This window comes from Myotis myotis, unplaced genomic scaffold (assembly GCF_014108235.1).
Source record: "Myotis myotis isolate mMyoMyo1 unplaced genomic scaffold, mMyoMyo1.p scaffold_m19_p_7, whole genome shotgun sequence".
NCBI classification, from domain to species: Eukaryota; Metazoa; Chordata; class Mammalia; order Chiroptera; family Vespertilionidae; genus Myotis; species Myotis myotis.
Window position 1 is genome coordinate 73,654,094 of NW_023416379.1, and position 24,003 is coordinate 73,678,096.

General features: G+C 41.5%; 1 protein-coding gene across 3 annotated transcripts in view; it reads left to right on the forward strand.

Annotated features, from left to right (window-relative positions):
* Nucleotides 1–4,916: 4,916 nt before the first annotated feature.
* Nucleotides 4,917–24,003, forward strand: part of RAB23 (RAB23, member RAS oncogene family) — a 28,074-nt gene continuing 8,987 nt past the window's right edge. For 2 of the 3 annotated variants that reach the window (XR_004968834.1, XM_036317311.1), the window contains exons 1-4: nt 4,917–5,211; nt 5,969–6,101; nt 10,113–10,329; nt 12,467–12,552. Coding sequence is in view for 2 of the 3 variants with exons in the window: in XM_036317311.1 (XP_036173204.1) it covers nt 10,175–10,329; nt 12,467–12,552 (241 nt within the window). In the remaining variant the exon portion in view is untranslated. The remainder of the gene's footprint in view (nt 5,212–5,968; nt 6,102–10,112; nt 10,330–12,466; nt 12,553–24,003) is intronic. The other variant, XM_036317312.1, reaches the window with a different exon arrangement.

A 24,003-nucleotide genomic window follows, 5' to 3' on the forward strand; every position in this document is an offset into this window, starting at 1 on the left:
AGTAGAGTTTCTGATTTTACTAAACTCCCAGCTGCCCCTTTTCCAGGGCTGGCTTAAGAGGCAGGGGACTTTGGAACCCGAGAAATGTAATTCCATGCCAATAAAGCCGTCTTCCACATTGCATCCTCCTGTGCAAGATTTAGAAAATTAATTTTCTGAAGATATCATAAGAGCCTCACTCCCACTTGGGTCTCTCCAGTATCACTGCTCTGAACGGGCATAGAAAGTCAGAGCCCTTTCCCCTTGTCCTATGCATCATCAGGCTATTCTTGAGTTCTATCCTTTTATTCTAAACTGGTAATACAGGAAGTAAAATGTTTCTCTGAGTTCTGTGAGCCACTCTAGCAAATTAATCAAATCCAAGGATGGGGTCCTGGGAACCTCCTATCTATAGCCGGTGGTCTGTCAGAAGCACAGGCGATCCATTATCTAGTCTTACAATTGGTGTCTGAAATGTGTGTGTGTAGTGGGGAGCGGGGTGGAGGACAGTCCTGTGGGACTGAACCCTTAACCTATAAAATCTGGTGCTAACTCCAGGTAGCTAGTGTAAAATTGAGTTGAATTGTTGGACATCCAGCTGGTGTCCCAGAATTGCTTGGTGGTGTTTGGGGGGGAGGGGGGGCAATCCACACGTCAGAATTGGATGGCGGAATCTCAACTGGTCATTCAAGAAACTTGTGAGTTATTCTTGACATTCCCTCCTGTTTCTGCTCCATAGCCAAGTCCGATAGGTTCTGCCTTCAAAGTTAAAAACAAATTCATCCACTCTTATCAATCCTATTACCACCTTAGTTAAGCCTCCATCATCTCTCCCATGGACCACCCTTCTCCCATTTCCCTCTACACTGTATTTTTGCTAGACAGCAGCTGGAGAGATGTTTCAAGTGGATCTCCTTATCCCCACACTAAAAATCCTTCAAAGGCTTCCTCCAATACACTTGAGATATAAACCAAATTGCTTACATGACCCACAAGGTCTTCAGGATCTGGCTCCTGGCTCCATAACTACATTTCATACCACGTACTACTTCATTTCTGCACACTAGCTCCCTTTCCATTCATCAAACCCACCAAATTATTTCCTGCCTCAGACCATCGTTCTCGTTCCTCCCTCTACTTAACATCTTTTCTCCTTATGTTTTACCCAGTTAACTCATTTATCTTTCAGATAACAGATAAAATGTGACGTTATCAGAAAGACACCCCTCCCCCCACCCCGCCCGGGCTCTCCAACGTAAATTAGGGCCTCCTTGAAAACTCCTTGATAATTTTATTAATCAATGTCACCCCAATAAATCCAATAAGGTAAAAAAAATTAGAATCCCCATTACATTGGTAATTTTAGTTCATCCTATATAATAAAGAGGTGATATGCAAATTAACCCTCATGCCCTCACAAGATGGCTGCCTACGACCAGGCCAGCAGGGAGGTTAGTGAGGGACGACCAAACGACTGAACAGCAGGCTGCATGGGGCAACCAGGCCGGCAGGGGGGTTAGTGAAGGACAACCAAATGACTGAACAGCAGACTGCGTGGGGCGACCAGGCTGGTGGGGGGGCCGTGAGGGGTGACCAGGCTGGCGGGGGGGGGGGGGGGAGTTGGGGGCAACCAGGCTGGCAGGAGGGGCAGTTGCAGGTGACCAGGCTGGCAGGGAGGCAGTAAAAGGTAACCAGGCCAGTGGGGGGGGGGGGGTGGCAGTTAGGGCATGGGTGCAGTTGGGGGCGACCAGGCTGGCAGAGGGGGGCAGTTGGGGATGACCAGGCTGGCATACAGAGGCAGTGAGGGGCGATCAGGCCAGCGGGGGGGACAGTTAGGGGTGACCAGGCAGGCAGGTGAGCGATTAGGAGCCAGCGGTCCAGGATTGTGAGAGGATCGGGCCTAAACCAGCAGTCAGACATCCCCCGAGGGGTCCAGGATTGGAGAGGGTGCAGGCTGGGCTGAGGGGACCCGCCCCCCCCCCCCCCGCACAAATTTCGTGCACCAGGCCTCTAGTATAATTATAAACATATATAGATTTACATATTTATGGTTGTCCTTACCAGACTATAAGCTCCAAGAGGGCACAACTCATGTCCATTTTGCCTATCACTGAATTCCCAGTGTCCAGCACAGTGCTTGGCACAATAAATATTTTTTAAAATGACCTGTAAGATGGACAACTCCATATTTTACATGAGGACACTAAGACCCAGGGTGAAACAACTTTTAAGAACTAAAACAGTATTCTGATAACTGACTAGAACGCATAAGAAAATTGTTTTCCAGCATGGTCTATTTGATTCTGTAGACTATTAGATTATTACCATCTAGCCCAGCACCGTAGTGCCCCCTTATCTGCAGGAGATACTTTCCAAGACCTCCAGTGGATGCCTAAAACCACAGATAGCACCAAACCCTATATATATATGTTTTTTTCAATTCCTGGCCAGTGTGGAGTTTGCATGTGCTCCCCATGGATTTTCTCCAAGTATTCCAGTTTCCTCTCACATCCCAAAGATGTGCACATGAGGTGAACTGGCGTGTCTAAATTGTTCCAATCTGAGTGCATGTGGGGGCGGGGGTGTGTGTGAGTGGCCCTATCATTGAAGGTGTCCTGTCCAGGGTGGAGTCCTGCCTAGTGCCCTGAGCTGCAGGATAGGCTCTGGCCACCCTTGACCCAGAACTGGAACAAGCAGGTTGAAAAACAATTATCTTATTGTTTTTTATTACTTTTCCTTAAATGTATATATAGCTCACATTTATTTCAATGTTTAACACTAGAAATGTTTTGGTCTTTGTTTAGAAGTTTGGTGGGTTGTGTGGCCAGAATATGCTGTAGAAACTTAACTCCTGTTTACAGCAATCAGACTATGGAAAAACTGGTTTCATTATATGTCGTTTTCACTTAAAGAGTTTCCCAAGAACCTATCTATGAATTTAAGTGAGGACTTAGTATACATACATGTATATGATAACGTTTAATTTCTAAATTAGGCACACTAAGTGATTAACAATAACTAATAATAGAACAATTATAACAAAATACTGTTATGTGAATGAAGATTCTCAAGGTATCTTATGGTACTGTACTCACCTTTTCACTTCACGGAAACACTTTGTGGCTTCTCTTTGGTATATCCGAATTACCAACATCACTACTTTTGCGCTTTGGGGCCATTTTAAAATAAAATAAGTGTTACTTGAATACAAGTGCTTGGGTACTGGGACAGTCAATTCGATAACCAAGATGGCTACTAAGTGGCTACGGAGGGCGTATATAGCGTGGATAGGTGGACAAAGGAATGTTTCATGCCCCAGGTGGACAGAGTGGCAGGACATCACGAGATTTCATGACACTATTCAGAATGGCTGCAATTTAAAACACTGAGTTGTTTATTCCTGGAGGCTTTCATTTAAGATTTTTGGATCAGACTGTGGAAAACAAACCCGCAGATAAGGGGGAACTACTGTATTGTGGCTTCTACTAGGCTTTTCTCGATGTCTATGTGTTCACTCACATGTGTTTTCAGACTTGTAGCCTAAGTGATAAAATTTTTAAGGATTTCTTCCTTAAGAATATGTTCTAATTTTTCTTTAATGTTTTTCATCATTTCAATCATCTACAATTCACGATCCCGGAAAAGTATTTACCTCGTTAGAGTCAAACAAGTGAAATAACTAGCAAAAGACAGGACATTTTTTTTTTTTCTTGCTGGATCAGTGACTGTACCGGACGCGAACATTAAATGACTTAAAACTGTAACTTTCCAGAGTGCTTTCCCTAAAATAATTTTGTGCAACTCATTTCTAGTCACAGAAGGTAAAACCTCTTCCACAGCCCTTCAGACTAATTCTATTGCCATTTTTGCTACAGCACAACTGCAGGATTTAAAAGGCCAGGCTTCCATGCAGGCTTTCCTTGTCTCATTTCCTTATCACAGCCTAAGAATCTCTGTTGTGTCCTTGGGTACAGCTTCGAGTCAAACAAAAAGTCGACTTAATCGCACTGAGAATGTCCAACAATCCCCTGGGAATGGAAAAGGGGGGTGAGGAATGCTTTTGGGGGCTTCTTCAAGAAGTTTCTCTCAAATTTGCATCCTCAAATTTATTCTCGAAGGCATACTTGGGTTTTCTCTTTTTCCCAGCCCCCACTTAAAAAAAACTGTGGTAAAATATAGTAATAACAAAATGTACCATTATGACCATTTTGAAGGGGCATTAAATACATTCACCTTGTTATGCAGCCATTACCGCTATCCATCACCAGAACTTTTTTCATCTTGCAAAATTGAAACTTTACCCATTAAACCTAGGCAGTAAAATGCTCCTTGAATAGATAATGCCGCATCGTTTTATGTTTGTTTTTCTCTTTTTGTTCCAGTTTACATTCCAGTTGCTGGGTAGGAAAAATTCACTTACTTCACATCCTCACTAGCACTTGGTATTTTCCTTCTCTCTCTATTCCACTTTGAAATATAAAAACAACGGAAGCAAAGTGTAGACTGGCTTTGGGGGAACCTTTTAATTTCTGGTTTGGTTCTCTGAATTATTAACCACTTCAGACTTCTCCTTTGTCCAGCCACGAGGTGCGGACTGCGAGTGCGTTTTCGACTTTGTTCGACATGTTGGCTTACTCTGCCCTCGGATGCCATCCGCTCAAGAACACAAGGTGTGCGGCCAAGGCAGGTCCCGGGTGCCTGGGGGGTCTGAGCGCTGTGCCGGCGACCTTCAGGAGGCCTTCGTCCGCCAGCTTCCCTTTACCAGAACCCACGCTCCAGGACCTCCTGTCGCCTCCAGTCTCCCCGCAGCTCACCGGGTTCCCGGGGGGCACGCGGGACACGGCGCGGTCCTCCGCCAGCAGCCGGCAGCCGGGCGGAGCCGGCGGGGAACCGGTCCCCGCGGCGCATGCGCAGACCGAGCCCGGCGCATGCTCCGCAGCGCGGCGGGTCCACAGATGTGGGGAGAGGAGTCTCCCGCGCCCTTCCATCCCCGGCGCAGCTGCCGCGGAACCGCTGGTTCTTGGCCCTCATCGCCCATAAAGTTCGTTAAAAAAAATCACAGTCGTTCTTAAAAGAGCGAAAGAGGGCGCGAGCCAGCCGGGCGGCCCCGCCGGGGGAGCGGGCGCGCTGGGAGGAGGTGGAGGTGACGGCGGCGGCGGCAGCTGTTGCGCCGCGACCAGGAGGAGCCGGTCGCGCCGGGCTGGGCTGCGGGGCCGCGGCCGCGGGGGGACGGTGAGTAGCGGCTCGCGCTCCGGGGCGGCGGCGCTGCACTCACTCGCCGTCTCCAAGGGCTGAGGACCCGTCCGGCTCCACTGGGGCGGGATCCGCCTCTCCCCGGCGTCCCGGGATGTGCCTTTCTCCAGGGACTGGAGGGGGGTTCGGGGGTCAGGAGCCTCCAGGCCCGGCTCCCATCCCCCGGCCCTGGCCGCCCAGCGCCCGCCTCCCCACCTCTGAGCGCGGTGTCCTCGGTGGGGCTGGAGGAGGTGGGCGACCGCGCCTGCCCCGAGCCCCTCCCAGCGCCCTGCGGTCCGGTCTTCCCGGGTGTGGGTGCCTGGAATGGCCCCTTGGGCGGGAGAGCGCGGGGTGGGGCGGGGGTGAGGCTGCGCCTCCATCCTGGCCGAGCTCCCGGCGCCTGGCTCTCCCCCGGTCCCCGGCCTGGGAAGGGGCGACTCCGGCGGGGCGGGACCCCAGCCCAGGGGCGTTCGGGGCCCGGGTGAGGTTTGATGGGGAGCAGGGTCCCGAGCTCTGCCCAGGCTTTCAGACCCCTCTCGTCCCTCGGGGGGCCCACCCGCCCCTAGTTGCTCGCTCAGACAGCCCGGGTATGAATGAGCCCGTCTGCGCTCTCTCATTGGCACTGGGTGTCCCCGAATTGCTTTACTCCAAGCAGGAGCCCCAGGCAGCTCGCTCCCCGCAGGCGGAGGAACCCGAGGGTGTGGAGGCGAGTAGTAAACCTCACTGCCTAGCAGTTGGGGACTGTTTATTTCTCTAGGTTTTCTATAACTCTTAACATCGACGTAATTCCATTGAACCCAAGGCGTGTTGCAGTATTTTTAAAATATAATCACAACTGTATTTAAGTGCAGGCTGTGATGGAAAACAAACAACCACACCTCTTCTGATCAGTGAGTTAACTCATCCTTTCCTTTTCTAATATATAAGACTGCATTGGTTGGCAAAAAAAAAAAAAAAAAAATCTTTAAAATTAAATTTGGAGTAAAAAGGTATGTAGAGCGTTACTGTCAATCTTTTAAATTGTACTCAGAATTGTGCTTATTTTCTAAGAATAGTTTCGATATAGTGCTTTAAGACTATAGAGGAGTGGCTGCTAATCACAAAAACGGTGTTAAAATCTGATAGCACTTTTCTTTCTTCAAATTTTATTATTTTTTAAATGACCATATAGTAAAATTGACTTTTTGTGGAGGTGTATTCTGTGAATTTTAGATTCATGTAACCACATGACAATCAGGATGTAGAACAGTTCTACCGCTCCCCCCCCCCCCCAAAAAAAAAACCCACAAAACTCCAACAAACTATGGTATCCTTTCCCTAACTCATCAATTACAGATGCTCCTCAATTTACGGTGGGGTTAGACCTGATAAACCCACTATAAGTTGAAAATAACTCGAAATGCATTTAATACACACTATGTTGTAGGGTATCAGTTGTTTACCCTCCTTATTTCCTGGCCGAGTGGGAGCTGCTACCCCCTATTTCTGCCCCCCCACCCCCCCAGTCCAGCATCACAGGAGTATATCATACTATATATCACTAGCCTGAGAAAAGGTCAAAATGCAAAATTTGAAGTAAGGTTTCTACTGAATTCCTATCATTTTCACACCATCGTAAAATTGAAAATTGTAAGTCGAACCATGCAAGTCTGGGACCATCTGAACTGTTTGTTCGTTCCTAGAATATCATATAAATGGAATCAGGTAATATGTAACCTTTTGATGCAGACTTTTTTGAGATTCCTCCAAATTGTTGCATGTATCATCAATTTTTTTAAGTTGCTAAGTAGGATGCCATGAGATGGATCTGTCAGTTTATACATCCACCCATTGAAGGACATTTGGGTTGGTTCCAGTTTTGAGTGATTATGAATAGAACTGGTATCAACATTGGTGTACAGGTTTTATTGTGAACCTGAGTATTCATTTCTCTCGGCCAGTGATGGCGAACCTTTTGAGCTTGGCGTGTCAGCCTTTTGAAAAACCCTAACTTAACTCTGGTGCTGTGTCATATATAGAAATTTTTTGATATTTGCAACCATAGTAAAACAAAGATTTGTATTTTTGATATTTATTTTATATATTTAAATGCCATTTAACAAAGAAAAATCAACCAAAAAAATGAGTTCGCGTGCCACCTCTGACATGCATGTCATAGGTTCGCCATCACTGCTCTAGGCTATTGCTAGGGTCGTGTGAAGTATGTGTGTAACTTTTAAGAAATTTTTACACCGATTTCCAGAGTGGCTGTGTCACTTTGCATTTTGACCAGTGACAATGTGAGAGTACTAATTGCTCCACAGCCTCCCTAGCACCTTGTATTGTCAGTATTTTTAAGTTTAGCCATTCTAATAGGCATGGAGTGGTGTCTTGTGGTTTTAATGTGTCTTAAACTAATGGATAAAGATGTTGACTATCTTTTCAGGTGCTTATTAGTTAGATTTCTTATGTTGAATTTTGAGGGATCTTAATATGCTCTGGATAAAAGTTATTTGTTCAACATGTGTTTTGCAGATATTTTCTCCCAGGCTGTAGCCTGTCTTTCACAGAGCAGATGTTTTAATTTTCATGAAGTCTAACTTATCAGTTTTACATTTTGTGGATCTTTTGGTATCATGTCTAAAGAATTCTGCCTAACTCCAGGTCAAGAAAATTTTCACCTTCTAAAAATATTTTTCTAAAAATTATAATTTTACATTTCTACCTATGATTCATTTGGGGAATTATTTGTATAAAGTGTGAGGGGCTCAGCCGGCATGGCTCAGTGGTTACGCATCAACCTATGAACCAGGCGGTTATAGTTCAATTCCCAGTCAGGGCACATGCCCAGGTTGCTGGCTCTATCCCCATTGGGGGGGCGTGCAGGAGGCAGCAAATCAGTGATTCTCATCATTGATGTTTCTGTCTTGCTCTTCCTCTCCCTTACTCTCTGAAATCAATAAAATAAAATATATATATATTTTTTTAAAGTGTGAGGGGAAGATTTACTTTTTAAAAATATGAATGTCCAGTTGTTCCATCACCATTTGTTGAAAAGACTGTCTTTCTCCATTGAATTGTTTTTGCGCCTTTGTAAAAAAAGTCAATTGGCTATATTTGTGTGTATCTAATGTGGGGACCTCTGTTTTATTACATTGATTTATGTATCTTTCTCTTTGCTAGAATCATACTTTTTTCAATTAAGATAGCTGTATAGTATATTAATATCAGGTAATAAGACTTCCTCCAATCTTATTCTTTCTCAAAATTGATTTAGCTATTCTAGTTCCTTTATCTTTCCACATAAAGTTTAAAATCAATTTGTGTCTAACTACAAAAAAATCCTGCTGTTACTTTGGAATTGCATCAAACCATAGGTCACTTTGGGGAGAATTGCTGTTTTTACTTTATTGAGTCTTCTCATCTATGAACATAATACAGCTTTCTATTTATTTAGGTCTTTGTTTCATTAGCATTTTGTAGTTTCCAGCATACAGATCCTGTACGTTTTGTTAGATTTATTCCAAAGTATTTAATATCTTTGGAATTCTTATAAATGTCATTTAAAACTTTTTGGTTTCAAATTGTACATTGTTAGGATATAGAAATACATTTGAGGGTTGCGTGCTGCTCTTTATTGTGCATCCTTACTAAACTCATTTGTTAGTGCAGGATTTTTTTTTTTTAATTCCTTGGAGTTTTCTACATAGATACTCATGTCATCTGTGAATAGAGACAGTTTTCTTTCTTTTTTCCCTAATCTGTAAGGTGTTTGTTTGTTTTGCCTATTGCCTTGGCTAGGACTTCGAGTATGATGAATAGGAGAAATGAGAGTGGACATTTCCCATAAGGGGGAAAATGATCAGTCTTTCAGAATTAATTATGATGTTAGCTTCAGGATGTTTTAATAGATGCCCTTTATCCGGTTGAAGAAGTCCTCTCCGTTTCTAGTTTGCCAAGCGTTTTTCTCACAAATGGATGTTGAATTTGTCCAATATTTCCTTGGCATTACTTGATATGGTGATGTGTTTTTTCTTCTTTACTCTGTTAATATGGTGGATTATATTGATTGATTTTTGAGCATTGAACCCACTGGTGTTAATTCTTAAAAAGTTTCGTAGAAGTCTTCGATGAAGTCACCTGAGCATGGAGATTGCTTTTTAACTTTTAAGTTACAAATTCAATTTCCTTAATAGTTATGGGGCCATTCAGATTATCTGTTTTATAGAGGGTGAGTTGTGGTAGTTCATACTTTTCAGTGAATTGGTCCATCTCATCTAAGTTTTCAAATTTATGTAGTTGTTTGGTGTATTTATTCTTTTGAATCTGCAAAGTCTATAATGATTGATATCCCTATTTTATTACTGATTTTGGTAATTTGTGTTTTCTTTTTTCTGTTTGTCAATTTTATTGATCTTTTTAAAAATCCAGCTTTTTGTTTCATTAATTTTATCTTTCTGTTTTCAATTTTATTCATTTCCATCCTTTTGCTCACTTGGGGTTTATTTGCTCTTCTTTTGGTACTTTCTTTAAGTGGGAGCTTAGATTATTGATTTGAGATTTTTCCTAAAATAAGCATTCACTGCTATAAATTTTCCCTCTGCACATTAACTGTGTCCCATAAATTTTGACATGTCTTCATTTTTATTCATTTCAATTACTTTTAAATTTTTCTCTTGAGCTTCTTCATTGGCCCACAGATTGTTTAGAGGTGTATTAATAAAGATTCAAAAATGAATGATACTGTGGCCCTTCATTTTAAAGAATTTACATTAGATAAACAGTGGGGAGGGGACCTTCATCATGGAAACAAATTCTTGCAATTCAGTATAACTATTTTCTGATAAGACAAGTATAGCTTATTTTATATTGTACAGTTTTTATGTCATGAAAAATAATTTTATTTTCATTTTAAACCGCAGATTTGAGAAGATCTGATCACCTGGAAAACAAAGTTGGTACAGAAACCTTTTCAACTCCAAAAATGTTGGAGGAAGATATGGAAGTGGCCATCAAGATGGTGGTTGTCGGGAATGGAGCAGTTGGAAAATCAAGTATGATTCAGCGATATTGCAAAGGCATTTTTACAAAAGATTACAAGAAAACCATTGGAGTTGATTTTTTGGAGCGACAAATCCAGTATGTATTTGGCCATTTTATCTTCTTGGTTTTGATTTGTGAACTGTGTCCAAGACTTTCGCCAGAATAATAGTAACTAATCACAGTCCAGTCCAAGGTTAGGCCTCAGAGGCAATGGCTCATGAAATAGTTGGTGGTGGTTTTCGGTTACTCATGCTGTACATACTAAAAGTATCTTTATCTTTCTGCCCTTCCCCACCTTCATCTCTTCTCCCTTCCTCTCTCCTGTTCTTTTCCTATTCCCCTCCAGCCTCCCTTTTCATTTTATCTTACTTATATCTGTTCTGTATTTATTGGTGGCACTTTAAGCACTTCTTAAACACAAACTGATACTTGTCTAGTGAGATTCCATGCACTATTTTATTTGAAAGGAAAGTTACTTGTCTGTCAGAATACTTCTCATCTATTATAATATGGGATCCGTTTGTTTAAAATGTCTCTTCTCTTTTTAAAACTGGGCAAGACTATATAGAAGTTAGAGAGTTAATAATTAATAATTTGTTTTTACTCTAAATAAATAAGAGAAAGGTTTGGGAAGATTAAATACTTCTGTGAAAAGGAACTCTTCAAGAAATCCAATTTGATTCTAATACAAATCAAAGTAACACTTTTTGTCATTAGTCTTGAGAACTTTATAGGGTATCTTAAATTGTAAGAGACAAACTAAATTGTATTACGGAAATAAGTAACATTAAACAAATCTGACTTAACTACCCAGACATTAGCATCAAAGATAATTGTGTTCATTGTTTTAATGATTGTTGGATTTCTAATTTGTATTCTGTTATCCTGTTTGTAAAACTATTTTTGTGCCTGGCCGGTGTGGGTCAGTGGTTGAGCATCGACCTATGAACCAGGGGGTCACTATTTGGTTCCTGGTCAGGGCACACGCCCAGGTTACAGCCTCGATCCCCAGAGGGGGGAATGCAGGAGGCAGTGGATCAATGATTCTCTCTCAAAGTTGATGTTTTATCTCCCCCTCTCTCTGAAATCAATAAAAATATTTTTTTTTAAAGAATTTTTAAATATTTTTGTATTTGTTTCCTTTAGATATTTTAAGAAGATTAATGCTTACGTTTTTGTACTTGTTATCTGAATCAAATTAATATTTTAAGTATATGGTCGATTCTCATTATTTGTGGACTCTGCATTTGCAAATTCACCTACTTACTAAAATTTATCCATAATCCCAGAATCAATACTCCCAGTGCTTTGGTGGTCATTCGTGGACATGCACAAAGCAGCAAAAAATTTGAGTCACCCTACACACACATTCCCAGCCTAGGTGGAACAAGACGACTGTCTGTCTTTTTATTTAGTCTCTCAGACTGTAAACAAGTGTCTTTTTAGTGTTCTGTTTTTGTGCCACGTTTTTGTTGGTGATTTCACTGTTTAAAATGGCCCCCAAGCATAGTACTGAAATGCTGTCTAGCGATCCTAAATGCTAGAAGGCTGTGTGATGTGCCTTAGAGATAACACGTGTTGGATAAGCCTCATCCAGGCATAAGTTATAGTGCTGTAGGCTGTGAGTTCAATGTTAATGAATTAACAACATATATGAAATAAGGTGTCTTTAAACAGAACCACACAAAAACAAGGTTATGTATTGATCAGCTGATGAGAATGTAATAACCAGGGGCTCGCAGGAATTTAACCCTGTATTTCCCATAAGAGCAGTAGGTTAGTTTTGCTATTTCAGTGTTTGCTGTGACTTAATAGAATGTGAGCGAGACAATGGACTGTATGACAGAGTAAATTTTTGAGTTAAAGGGCAACCAAGCAGGTAAGCTGCAGTTTTCCTTTCCAGTTCTATCACTTGTGTAGCAGAGGAGAGCAAAAACTGACCTGAGGGAATTCCTCTTTCCCAATACTGCTCGGCTGAGGCCACTAACTGTGAATGTTGTCAAAGGGGAAAACATGGCAGGTAAATTCAAATCACGTGTAAAGTTAAAACTTTGCAGGAATGTCTTTCACCGTTACTTCCACTTGGTAATTGTATCTGCATTTAAAACTACTCAGACTTTTTCAGAGTGAAAACAATGTTTTTTAATACTTCCAAATTTGAAAGATAAAAATATACACAAAGCTATATTACTAAAGACATTTTCTTTACATTGAAATCTATCTCTTGTTTCAGAGTTAATGACGAGGATGTCAGATTAATGTTATGGGATACGGCAGGTCAAGAGGAATTTGATGCAATAACAAAGGCCTACTATCGAGGTAAATTGTGGGGGGTTTTGTTTGTTTGGGCATGTTCTTTTGGCTAAACAGAGGACTTTGCTTTTTTTGCTTCTCATAGAAAGGGTTCTCTTTAAGAATACTTAAATTAATTTCAAAGCAATTTTTTAAAATGCCAAGTCATTTTTCTTCAAAGGGTCTTGATGAGGGGTAAATAGTATTTGTAATATAGGGTGCTGGTCTCTGCCTTTAGAATTACATGATTTATACAGGCAATCCCCAGACCTAGTCAGTCAGCAACTGGTAAATGCCTATCTCTGACCCCAAGGAAGTGACTAGATAGTCAGAGAGTGAAAACTATCATATAAAAAAGTAAATAGGATGACATTTTGTTATTACATGAAATTTCATGGGTAAAGCCTTTTCAGTGTTAAAGGAGTTCAAAGAAGTGTGAGATACATGTGAAAGGAAAGAACTACAACTGTAGGATTTAAGATCTAAAATGTAGGGTTAAATTCCTCAAAAGAGCTTAGATTTCTAAGTTTCCATTACATTTTTCTAAAATTTTGTCGTTTTCTTATGGAATTTAAAACAGCATTTTTAGTGTTCCTCCAACTCACTGCCAATAGTGATTGTGATGAGAACAAAGTAACTGAAAGCTTAATCTAGACAGCCGTGGGCAAACTACGGCCCGGGGGCTGGATCCGGCCCATTTGAAATGAATAAAACTATTGAAAAAAAAGACAGTACCCTTTTATGTAATGATGTTTACTTTGAATTTATATTAGTTCACACAAACACTCCATCCATGCTTTTGTTCCAGCCCTCCTGTCCAGTTTAGGAACCCATTGTGGCCCTCCAGTCAAAAAGTTTGCCCACCCCTGATTCTAGTACCATGTAACATTATGGCCTATTGATGCTTTTGAATATATATGTTGTTTTTTCCCACTTTTGAAAATGTGGGATTTATTATTATGCAACTGAGGTCTAATAAAAACGTAATTACACTAACATATAAGCAACCAAAAAGTTGGCTTTCTAAATTGTTACCAAGGAAACTTGACTTCCACTGCCCACTCTAAGAAAACATTTTGGGTCCTTGAGAAATAAGGGAGGTACACCTCTCAGGTGTCATCCTAATAATGTCACCATTCCTTACTGCTCACTCTTTTTACTGTGTCCTTAAAGGCTTCCCATCTATTGAAGCTTTGATTATTGCTTTCCTGTGGTGTGAGGTGAAATTATGTTCTTATTCCCAAAGCTCTTAAAATAGATCAAATTATGAATTTCATGAGCATTGACACTTTTGATTAATGGGTCCTAACTGCACAGTTTATTCTTGAGTAAAGGTTATTTGTACTTTTTTAGTGGGGTTATTATACCACAACTGCCTCCTCCCCTCTCCCTACACAAAACAGGAAAAAATAAAACAAACAGAAAACCTAGGTGGAAACATCAACAGGTAGGAGGAATGCATGAAATTGTCATTATTTTCTTTTTACTTACCTAGTTTACTTCTCTATAAAGACTTGCCCTGAAATATATGTTCTTTTTGTGAGGAAGAAAAATACGTTGGGCTATTTTTAAACTTTTGATGAGTTGATATGGTAGTATTTTTAATCAGTATGCTACTTTTGGAGAATATTATTATTATGAACCTCTAGCTTAAAAAAGGCAAAACTGGTAAAATGTCAAAAATGATTTGATTTGTATATAAATAAAAAGGAGAAAATGTTGGAACCATACAGTTAAGTAGATCAATTGGGTCCCTGATTAAAAATGACCAGGTAGCCTGGCTGCCGTGGCTCAGTGGTTGAGTGTCGACCTATGAACTGAGAGGTCACAGTTTGGGTTACAGTCTCGATCCCCAGTAGGGGGGCATACAGGAGGCAGCCAATCAATGATTCTCTCTCATCAGCGATGTTTCTCTCTCTCTCTCTCTCCCTCCCTCCCTCCCTCTCCCTCTCTCCCTCTTTCTCTCTCCCTCCCTTCCGCTCTGAAATAAAACATATATTTTAAAAAAAGACGAGGTAGCCAAAAATATTTTAATTCACACTGTACTTGAATATTAATGCTTTCTCCATTTTTGCCGTAAGACCGTGTTCAATATTATTATCTTTTAACTTTTAAAATTTGGTTCATCCAGTTTGTTGTGTACTTCTTGTTTCGTACTTTTAGGGTGTCCAGAAATCATGATTTTTCTTTACTATATCTACAGAAAACATTCTGGGCCAGAAACTAAAAAGAGCCTATAACTAGTACTTACATTTTAATTTACAGTGGGTGTTTAAATTTCTTTCCAGTTTGTGAACTAAAAGGCTTTAAACAGCATGGATTTCCCTATATTTAACATTTTAACTTAAAGTAATCTCAAGCATATAAGTAGATGTCTGTTAAAAGCTTTTCTTAAAATGCAACTAACTTTTTTAGTTCCTCCTTATACTGCTTTTCTTTTTGGTCAGCAGTGGAAGCCACTTGGTTTTCACATCCTTGGGGAGAGAAGGTTGCTTCCCACACCAATGGATTAAAAGTCCTGAGCTTTTATCTGATTAGACCACTCTTGACCAGATTACAGTAAGTAGTTAGAGGAATGGGATTACCCTAATTGGCTTGGTGCATTTAGGGCCTCAACTCCCAGAGCAGAGGCTACAGTTAGCCTGTCTAAACCCTGGCTAGTGTACAGTGGAGGAGGGGTGTTCTCAGGAAGGGAGGGGAACTGGATGCCAGTTAGGCAACCAGGTAATACTTGCTAATAGTATAGATTCAGATGATGATGTAATTAAATAGAAATAAAGACTAGAAAGAGAAGGAAAGGGCTAGCTAGGAAGCATGAATTAAGTAAAATATGGATTTAGTGGTGAAACAATATGCTTTATGAAATTATGACTTACTGATCTATGTCCTAGAAATGTATTATTCAAGATGCATAAAAATTTTGTAAATTTTATTTTAAAAAAAGAACAATTTCACTGTAATTCATTTAAAAGACCTATTATACCAAACACCATTGCTCTAAGGCATTTTTATATTCTTGGAATGCTGGCTTTATTGTATAGTGAGACATGTTGAAACATGACTTCCTTGTAAATAGGTTAGAATAGAGCACAGATCATATTAGGAAGCCTTTTGGGATCCCAAATTATTCCTCTTAAGCTCTTTAAAAAAAATTCTTTATTGTTGTATTACATATGTCCCCCTTTCCCCCCCATTGTCCTTTCCCGCCTCCCCCCGCACCCCCTCCCCCAGCCCCTCTCTGTGTCCATTGGTTATGCTTATATGCATACGAGTTAAGTCTAGCCTAGGCAGTAGAAACCATACTTAGTACAGAAAGTTGCATACAACATAAAATAACTTCTCATTATACTTTTTTACTGTGATTGGTTCTAAGAAAAAGATGCTTCTTTCTATGCTTTAGATTATATAGAGTGTACAAGAGAATAAGGGACAAGCACTTTAAATCTAGAGTAATATCTATATAACTAGAGGCCCAGCACACAAAGTCTCGCACGGTAGTCCACCACCTCGCCCACCGCATGCTCTGCCTACCCGCCTGCTGCCCCACCAGGCTTGCAGCCCCACCCATCTGCCTGCAGCTGTTCGCAGCATTTGAACTCTCTTAAGGGTGGTTGGGAGGGAGTTTCCAATCCCATTCCTTTTCCTCTAATGGTTTCCTGCCCCTCCCCCTTTCCCTGTGCTGGTCAGGAGAGCCTCTGGCTGCTCCCCCCTCAAGGGCTAATCAGGGGAAAGAGCCTTTGACCTTGGCTATAAAAGCACCTGTCTAATCACTGAGCTTATTAGGCCACCTGGAGTCCAGATGCATAAGTTACTTCAAATAAACATTGTTGGAATGTGTGAGAAAATTTAGGTCTCTGATATTGAGAGGAAAAAGCTATTGCTTTAAAATAATGACAACACCTATTTCAAATATTGTAATGAAAGTATGAAAAAAAACCCTCACATAAAAAGGCTGCAAAAATGTTATTTTACTTTGAAGACAGTAATAACTGAAAATAACAGGTTTCTTTCAGGCCACATCCTAAAAAGGTAGCTGCTTTTTTATGTTTTAGGCCTATACAAAGGTCTTAAAAGACCCCTGACCTTGCTTTCTGAAGATTTTAGGTTAACACGTTTGTCTCAAAAACTGTGAGGTGCCTAATTTTTAAAACAACCAGCCACACCCCCTTCCTCAACCATGTTGTCACATCATCCAAGTTATACTTTATAAACAGCCTTGATGTGCTACACACGTGCGTGCGGGTAAACTACTATGCCTTAGAAGTATATGTTTAGTAATAACTTAGTTACATTATTTTATTTTTGTGAAATGAGAACTGACCGACCAAACCTTTCAAACAGACCCACCAGCTGATAAATAACACCATGTGTTTGATTCACAGTACATTTGGGCATAAACACTTCAATTACAGCTTTGTATTTAGTATCAAAAACCTTGCCTTGTGTGCATGTTTTCGCTATAGATCCCTTGCTCTGGATTACATTTTGAAAACTGCCTATTACAGATAAAGCACCTTTCCAGGTACGCTTCTGAGAAACAGATGTATTTAAGCACACAAAGGTGTGTGCACACCTTTTTACACACAAATGTCCATATGATGCCTGCGCCGCGCTCCCAGCACATGCCCACATATGTGCGGCCGTGCACTGGGGTCCCAGCATAAACAGGCTGCCCTCGAACACGCGGGAACCCTGCCAGCCTCCCCAGCAAAGTTAACTGGCGTCACTACACCGGCTGTGGCATGAACCTCTCCACCCCCATGGGGCTGGGGCCGAGCAGCCCACACCCACCCCAGCCGCTCTGCCTGGAGCTCCGCGCAGGGTGGGGGAGGGAGCAGGGCGACCAGTGCCGCGAGGCGCCTTGGAGCTCCAGCGGGTCTCTCTTTAATTTTTTTTTATTTTTGTTTTTTAAATTTGCCATATTTGATTCAGTTCTTTTTAAAAAAATATATTTTATTGATTTGTTACAGAGAGGAAGGGAGAGGGATAGAGAGTTAGAAACATCCATGAGAGAAACATCGATTCAGCTGTCTCCTGCACACCCCCTACTGAGGATGTGCCCGCAACCAAGGTACATGCCCTTGACTGGAATTGAACCTGGGACCCTTCAGTCCACAGGCCGATGCTCTATCCACTGAGCCAAACTGGTCAGGGCTCTCTTTATTTTTAAAAGACTGTGCCACACACACCTGGCCCCCAGCGCCGCCTGGGCCTGGGTGAGGGGCCACTGGTGGTTTGCAGGCCAGCCGCGCCCCCAGTTGTGGTGGGGGTCCTCTCTGGGGCGCTGGGCCGGCCTGGGCGAGGGGCCGCATGGGGGTGGAGGGGGCTAGCCGCCCCACACTCAATCGGGGTGGGAGAGGCTGACCTGGGGTGGAGCAAGGGAAGGGTCTGGGTTTGCTGGCAGCAGTGGGATTCATAGTGACTGGTCTTTAGTCGTTATGGCGTTACCACTGGGGTTTTTTTTTTATATAGATTGTGTTTCTGGTTGTGTTGTGGACCAACATTCGTGAGAATAAGACCACCAACTCCAATTAGGTCTTAAACAGCAAGCAAGGATTTATTGAACTGGCCAGTGACTACCACAGACTTTCCTCTGTAACAGCCCCGAGCTTTGTCTTTCGCGAGCTTTTATCCCCAGAAAACACAAACGTCCTTGATTTACAGTTACAAGGCTCTAATCAGGACCTTGGCCGATGTCTGGGAGTGGGAGACTTGGAGTTATGCCTGGTTACCTATCCTTGACCCCATCCTTGTTAAAATTTTTTACTGACATTCAATTCATCACAGTTGGTCTTCACCATTGTCAGATTTTACACTGTGTTCTCTAGAGCAGTGTTTCTTAAATTTGAATGTGCAAATGAATTCCCCGGGGAGCTTGGTACAATGCAGACTAATTCAGTGGCTCTGTGGGTGACACTGAGATTTCTACAACCTCCCAGGTGATGCTTATGTTGCTGGTCTTCAGCTATACTCAGAACAAGTCTTGTCGGGTCTTCCAGTTACTTAAGGATGGAATTACTCTCTACAATATTATGTTTCTTGGGGAATATTTTCTGAATTGCATTCAGAAATAGTAACTTAAAAAAAAACCAACAAGAAGAAATAGTAACTTTTTAAAAATGATCTTATTAATCAGAAATATTTGCTACTGGTGATCTTATAATTGACACCAAAAGTTTATTTAAAGCTCTGTTTCCTGATGTGTGGCTTGTTAACTATTCAAAGTTACTCCTTTGTGGATGGTTTACTGGTATTTATGATAATGAAGTAACTTTTTCAATGGTGTGATTCTTAGGGTAGGTAGTATAGAAGGAAGATTGAATAGTAGGAAAATTAAGGTCTTTTTTAAAATATATGATAGAAAACACCTGCTGCCTTTAAATATGAAAGTTGTAAGATGTCCAAATAACAACAGAGAAATTAAAATATTAACTTTCCTAAAGATACCTGGTACCAATACAGAACTGGAAGTCAAAGGAAGAAATAGAAAGGATAACAGTGTTACCATTGTAATTAGCTGGTGGTTAATAGTTGGAAAGGAGCCCTAGCCGGTTTGGCTCAGTGGATAGAGCATTGGCCCGTGGACTGAAGGGTCCCAGGTTTAATTCTGGTTCAGGGTATGTACCTCGGTTGCAGGCTCGATCTGTGACCCTTGTTGGGGTGTGTGCAGGAAGCAACCAATCGATGTGTCTCTCTCACATCAATGTTTCTCTCTGTCTCTCCCCTCACTTCCACACTCTCTAAAAATCAGTGGGAAAATATCCTCATTATAGGAAAGGAGCAAAAGGGAGGCCAGACATCATAAGCTTGCCATCTGGAAGGTGCAACTTCACACTCCCCAGGGAACCACCAGTCCATTCCCTGCTAATCACTTGGGGAAGGGGTCCAACAAAGGGGAGATGGATGCATGTGTAGTAAAGTCAGGGTTATGTAGGGAAGGTGCCTGCCAGTTTAACCTGGAAACAGAGATAATTAGCTAGAGGGGGTGGGCCACTGCAAGTGCATGAAATCTTAGAGTGTTAAAATCCGCAGACAAAGGAATTCTTGCACTCTGGTTCCTCCTTTGTTCCTCTGGTTTTGCTCCTGCTTCCTTGCATTCGCCTGTGTTCCTAGAAGCTGCATGGCCTATGGCCATGCAGACCCCACACTTAATGGACTGATGGACTGCAGCTGGGAACACAAGCTAAACTAGCCTGATGCTGGATTGGACTGTGCAAATATGAAACAGAAACTTTGGGCAGCAGCTTTAATCCCAGCTATGCTAAGGACACAGCTGGACTTCTTCCATGGTGGGACGGAGTAGAGTGGGAGGGAACCTTGGAAACTCAGGGCTTTAATTCCACGCAAATAAGTGCCACTCATTCACCCATACCAGCCTCAAAAATTCCTTTTCTTGTGACATCGCAAGAAGCCCACTTCACCAGCATCCAGTGCGGACATGGAGGGCACCCTACCAAAAATAACAGTATAAGGTCATTTTTGAATTAAGAATATTTATAATAGCTAGTATGTTGAACAGGGCACAGCTCATGAGGTACCAAAATGCAACTTTTGTTTTGTCTCTCACATCCCTTTGTCTTTGACTAGAGGCCCGGTGCAAGATCTGGTCGGGGAGGGACCGCGGGAGGGCTCCAGAACGTGTCCAGCCCTTCTCACCCAGTCCCGATTGGCCAGACCCCAGCAGCAAGCTAACCTACCTGTCAAAGCGTCTGCCCCCTGGTGGTCAGTGCACGTCATAGCGACTGGTTGAACGGTCCAACAGTCAGACACTTCACATATTAAGCTTTTATTATATAGGATTAGGCAGCAGGAGGAGGTGCAGTCTTTTCCTTTACCCTCAATAAACCCTCCCCCCCCTTCATCTTTTCTGTCACGCTCCAGTAATTTTTTTTAGCTGCCTCATAGTTATTTCTAGTCATGAACATGACCTTAATTTGGTAATGGGAATAGTCAGTCATGTATGTTAATCAAAACTCCAGATGTAATTTAGCATTAAATCTCTTATCCTCTCTGGAGTCTTACTTAGCAGGCTAGTACCCGTGGTCTCCGAAAGGAATATTGGTTGTTTCCTCCCACTTTCTTTCCCAGCTTGTAGAGATGATTCTTTATTCTCTTGGGTCAGGCCTAGGAGAAGAGCAAAATGGGGACAAGAACACTGTGGTAGGTTTCTGATGTTGGGGCCTTCTGGATGGCAGATGTTTAAAGATGATTTTCTAGGAAATCATCCTGGATTCCTCCAAGGCTCCCATTCTTGGGGATGTTTCTTCAGGGCAAATGTATACGTCATTTGGGCAGTTGCTTTGCCCCTTTGTGGGACTCATCATTTCATCCCCATCTTCCTTTATGCTAAGCTCTCATCACCCAATAAATAGCCCTATTGAACATGATTTAAAATGATCCCATGCTGCCCTACCTGGTTTGGCTCAGTGGGTAGAGCGTCAGCCTGTGGATTGAAGGGTTCCAGGCTGGATTCCAGTCAAGGGCACATGCCCTGGTTATGGGCTCCATCTCCAGTAGGAGGGGTGCAGGAGGCAGCCTGATTCTCATTATTGATGTTTCTATCTCTTCCTCTCCCTCTCCCTTCCTCTTCTGAAATAAATAAAAATGTATTTTAAAAAAAATTCTTGCGGCACACCAGTTGAAAATTGCTGACTTAGACAATAAATCCCATTATAGTTTAAGCCAGTTTTCATTGAGTTTAAACAAAATAATAAATAAAATAAAATAAAATGATCCCATGCTGGCTTACCTCTTGGATGTGGCTCCATGCTTGTATGAAATTCTTGTGCATTGTCTTGTCATCAGGGGGAGCACAGTTACACCCAAATGCAGCTCTCTCCTTTTTTTGTCTGTTGGTCTTGTATTTTTACTCTTGCTCCCAGCCACTGCATCTTTCTCAGGCTTGAATCAAGCAGAATCAGTCCAGAGTTGCTGGAAACACATATCAAGCTCCTTAAATGGTCTTGCTGAAGTCCATTCCTGCTAGGTTCAGAAGAAGGGGAAGAAATGATAGTACTCTTCCCCCATCCATCCCACCTTCTTGAAAGAGAGAGAAGGGTTGGGCTAGACCAGTGATGGCGAACCTATGACACGCGTCAGAGGTGACACGCGAACTCATTTTTTTGGTTGATTTTTCTTTGTTAAATGGCATTTAAATATATAAAATAAATATCAAAAATATAAATCTTTGTTCTACTATGGTTGCAAATATCAAAAAATTTCTATATGTGACATGGCACCAGAGTTAAGTTAGGGTTTTTCAAAATGCTGACACGCTGAGCTCAAAAGGTTCGCCATCACTGGGCTAGACAGTACTTCCTCTAAAGAAATCCTTTATTAATCTTCCTTTTTCCACCTTCTCAGTTCTTTTAAAAAAATATTCTTGAAGTGCTTGAGGGAGTTCCAGAGTTGTGTAGGATTTATAGCTACGTATTTCCTTTGTAAATTCTGCAAATAATGATCTCACACACATTTTGGAATCTGGTATTTATCATCTGTTTTTTTGGTACCTCAGTCAAAAAGAGCCCTCTTTTAACTTTTTGGCAGAATATTTTCTATGGATGGATGGTTTCACTTAGGGGAAATTAAAACAAACAGTTGTGCAACATTTGTCAAAATTTAAAAACTGCAGAAGTAATCTAGGTTGTCTGTTTTTCATTTTGGTAATATATTTAGTTTAAATGAGATGAGTTGGTTGCAGCATTCAGTCTGAGGCTTAGTATCAAGTGAACTATATAGATAGCTTCAGAGATTCATGTGCCCTTCTTCCTGAAGATTATAATTACTCTTTGTTACAACTTATTTCTGTTGTCTCGTTCAAGGTTTTATATTTTCTGTAGTTCTTTTTTCTATTTTCTGTGCTGTACATTGGATAGGTCACTTTTCTCCTTGTTTTTTAGGCATATTGACTCTTTCTTATTATGGTGATTACCTGTAACTTACGACACTTATTCTCTTAGTTTAACCTTCCCTTCCCTCCAAGACACCAACAGAGCAGTTCTTGGCACAACTGGGTGGGAGTAATTTATCTGGGAAGTGATCCCAGGAAGTAGAAATAAAGAGACTAGGGAAAGCAGGAGAAAAACTTGTAGAGGGTGTGTTAATGAGCTAATTATAACTGTAGGCAATGAGGGATCCCTGTGAAGAACCATTCTAGGCACACCTCAGGATGGCCCTACCAACATGAAGATCAGGTATTTATCCCATCCCCCGTAACTTGAAGCTTCTCCCCAGAGGCATCAATTCCACAAACCCAGGGGCCCTCTGGAGCATCAGAAAGCACCTGAGGCAGGCAAGCAGAGAGCACCTGCAGCATGTGCTTGAGGTAGGGGACTAGCAACAGGCGGGAACTGTCTCCACAGCTGCAGTGGCACCTGGGGCTGAGGGGGTGCAGGTACTCCAGTGTCTAGTGCAGAAAATGATGTTTATTTACCTCCCTTGATTACTGAAACATGTCACCACCACATTTCCTCCTCTTCAGACAGGGCTTCAGCACATTCCCACATTCCTTTGATCTCTCCCACTCAGCACCCCACTAAGTAATTTGGGGTTGTTATGAATACACTTTTTCTTTTATCCTTTTTTAAAATTTATTTATCTGTTTATTTATTTATTTGATTGTTTAAAGTATTACATATGTCTCCTTTTTCCTGGATTGATGTCCCACCCCACCACTCCTGCCCCCCAGGACAAGCCCCCACCGCCCCAGTGTCCGTGTCCATTGGTTATGCTAATATGCATGCATACAAGTCCTTTGGTTGATCTCTTACCCCCCCCCCTTTTATCCTTTATTTTATTTTATTTTAAATATTTTTCTTTAAGTATACCTGGAAATACCTATTGGACCCTCAAATTAAATGACAATTGAATAGATAGAAAATTCTTGGTTTCAAACTAACAAATAGAGTTTTATAATAAAACTTAGTTAAATCAAAGTTAAAGTGTGAATAAATAATGTTTTATTTGTAGTTTAAGTAAAATTTAGAGTTCAAGTAAATATAAATTTATTTACCAATATCCTCATCAATTTTATTCCTTCAATTTTGACAGTCTCAGGGTCTATCTGCCTGTTTTCCCCTTACAAATTGTGTAATTAATTTAATCTTTGGTTTTAAACCTGTCTGGAGTAGAGATTTTCCCAGATGAAGCCTCTGTTTTTGTAGTAATACTGAACTGCCAGTTCTCTCTTTCCTCATATGCTCGTTTTCTTTCTACTGTATTTCCTCTGGCAATAAACAAATTGTTTTTGGCCTTAGAGTGTCTTAGGTAGCCCAGTACGTATGTCTGAGTCTTAGTAGGAAACTTATCCCTGAGGAATCTGGAAGGAAGGTGTAACAATAAGAAAACATGCCTCGATTCCAGGAAATCCTCTTGACCGGAGGACAATTTTTCTTGTGGTCTACACATCTGCTTTTTGTCACTGTGCCGCCTGATTCAACAACTAATAATTTGTAAAAGAGTTTCTTCCAGAAGGTTTCT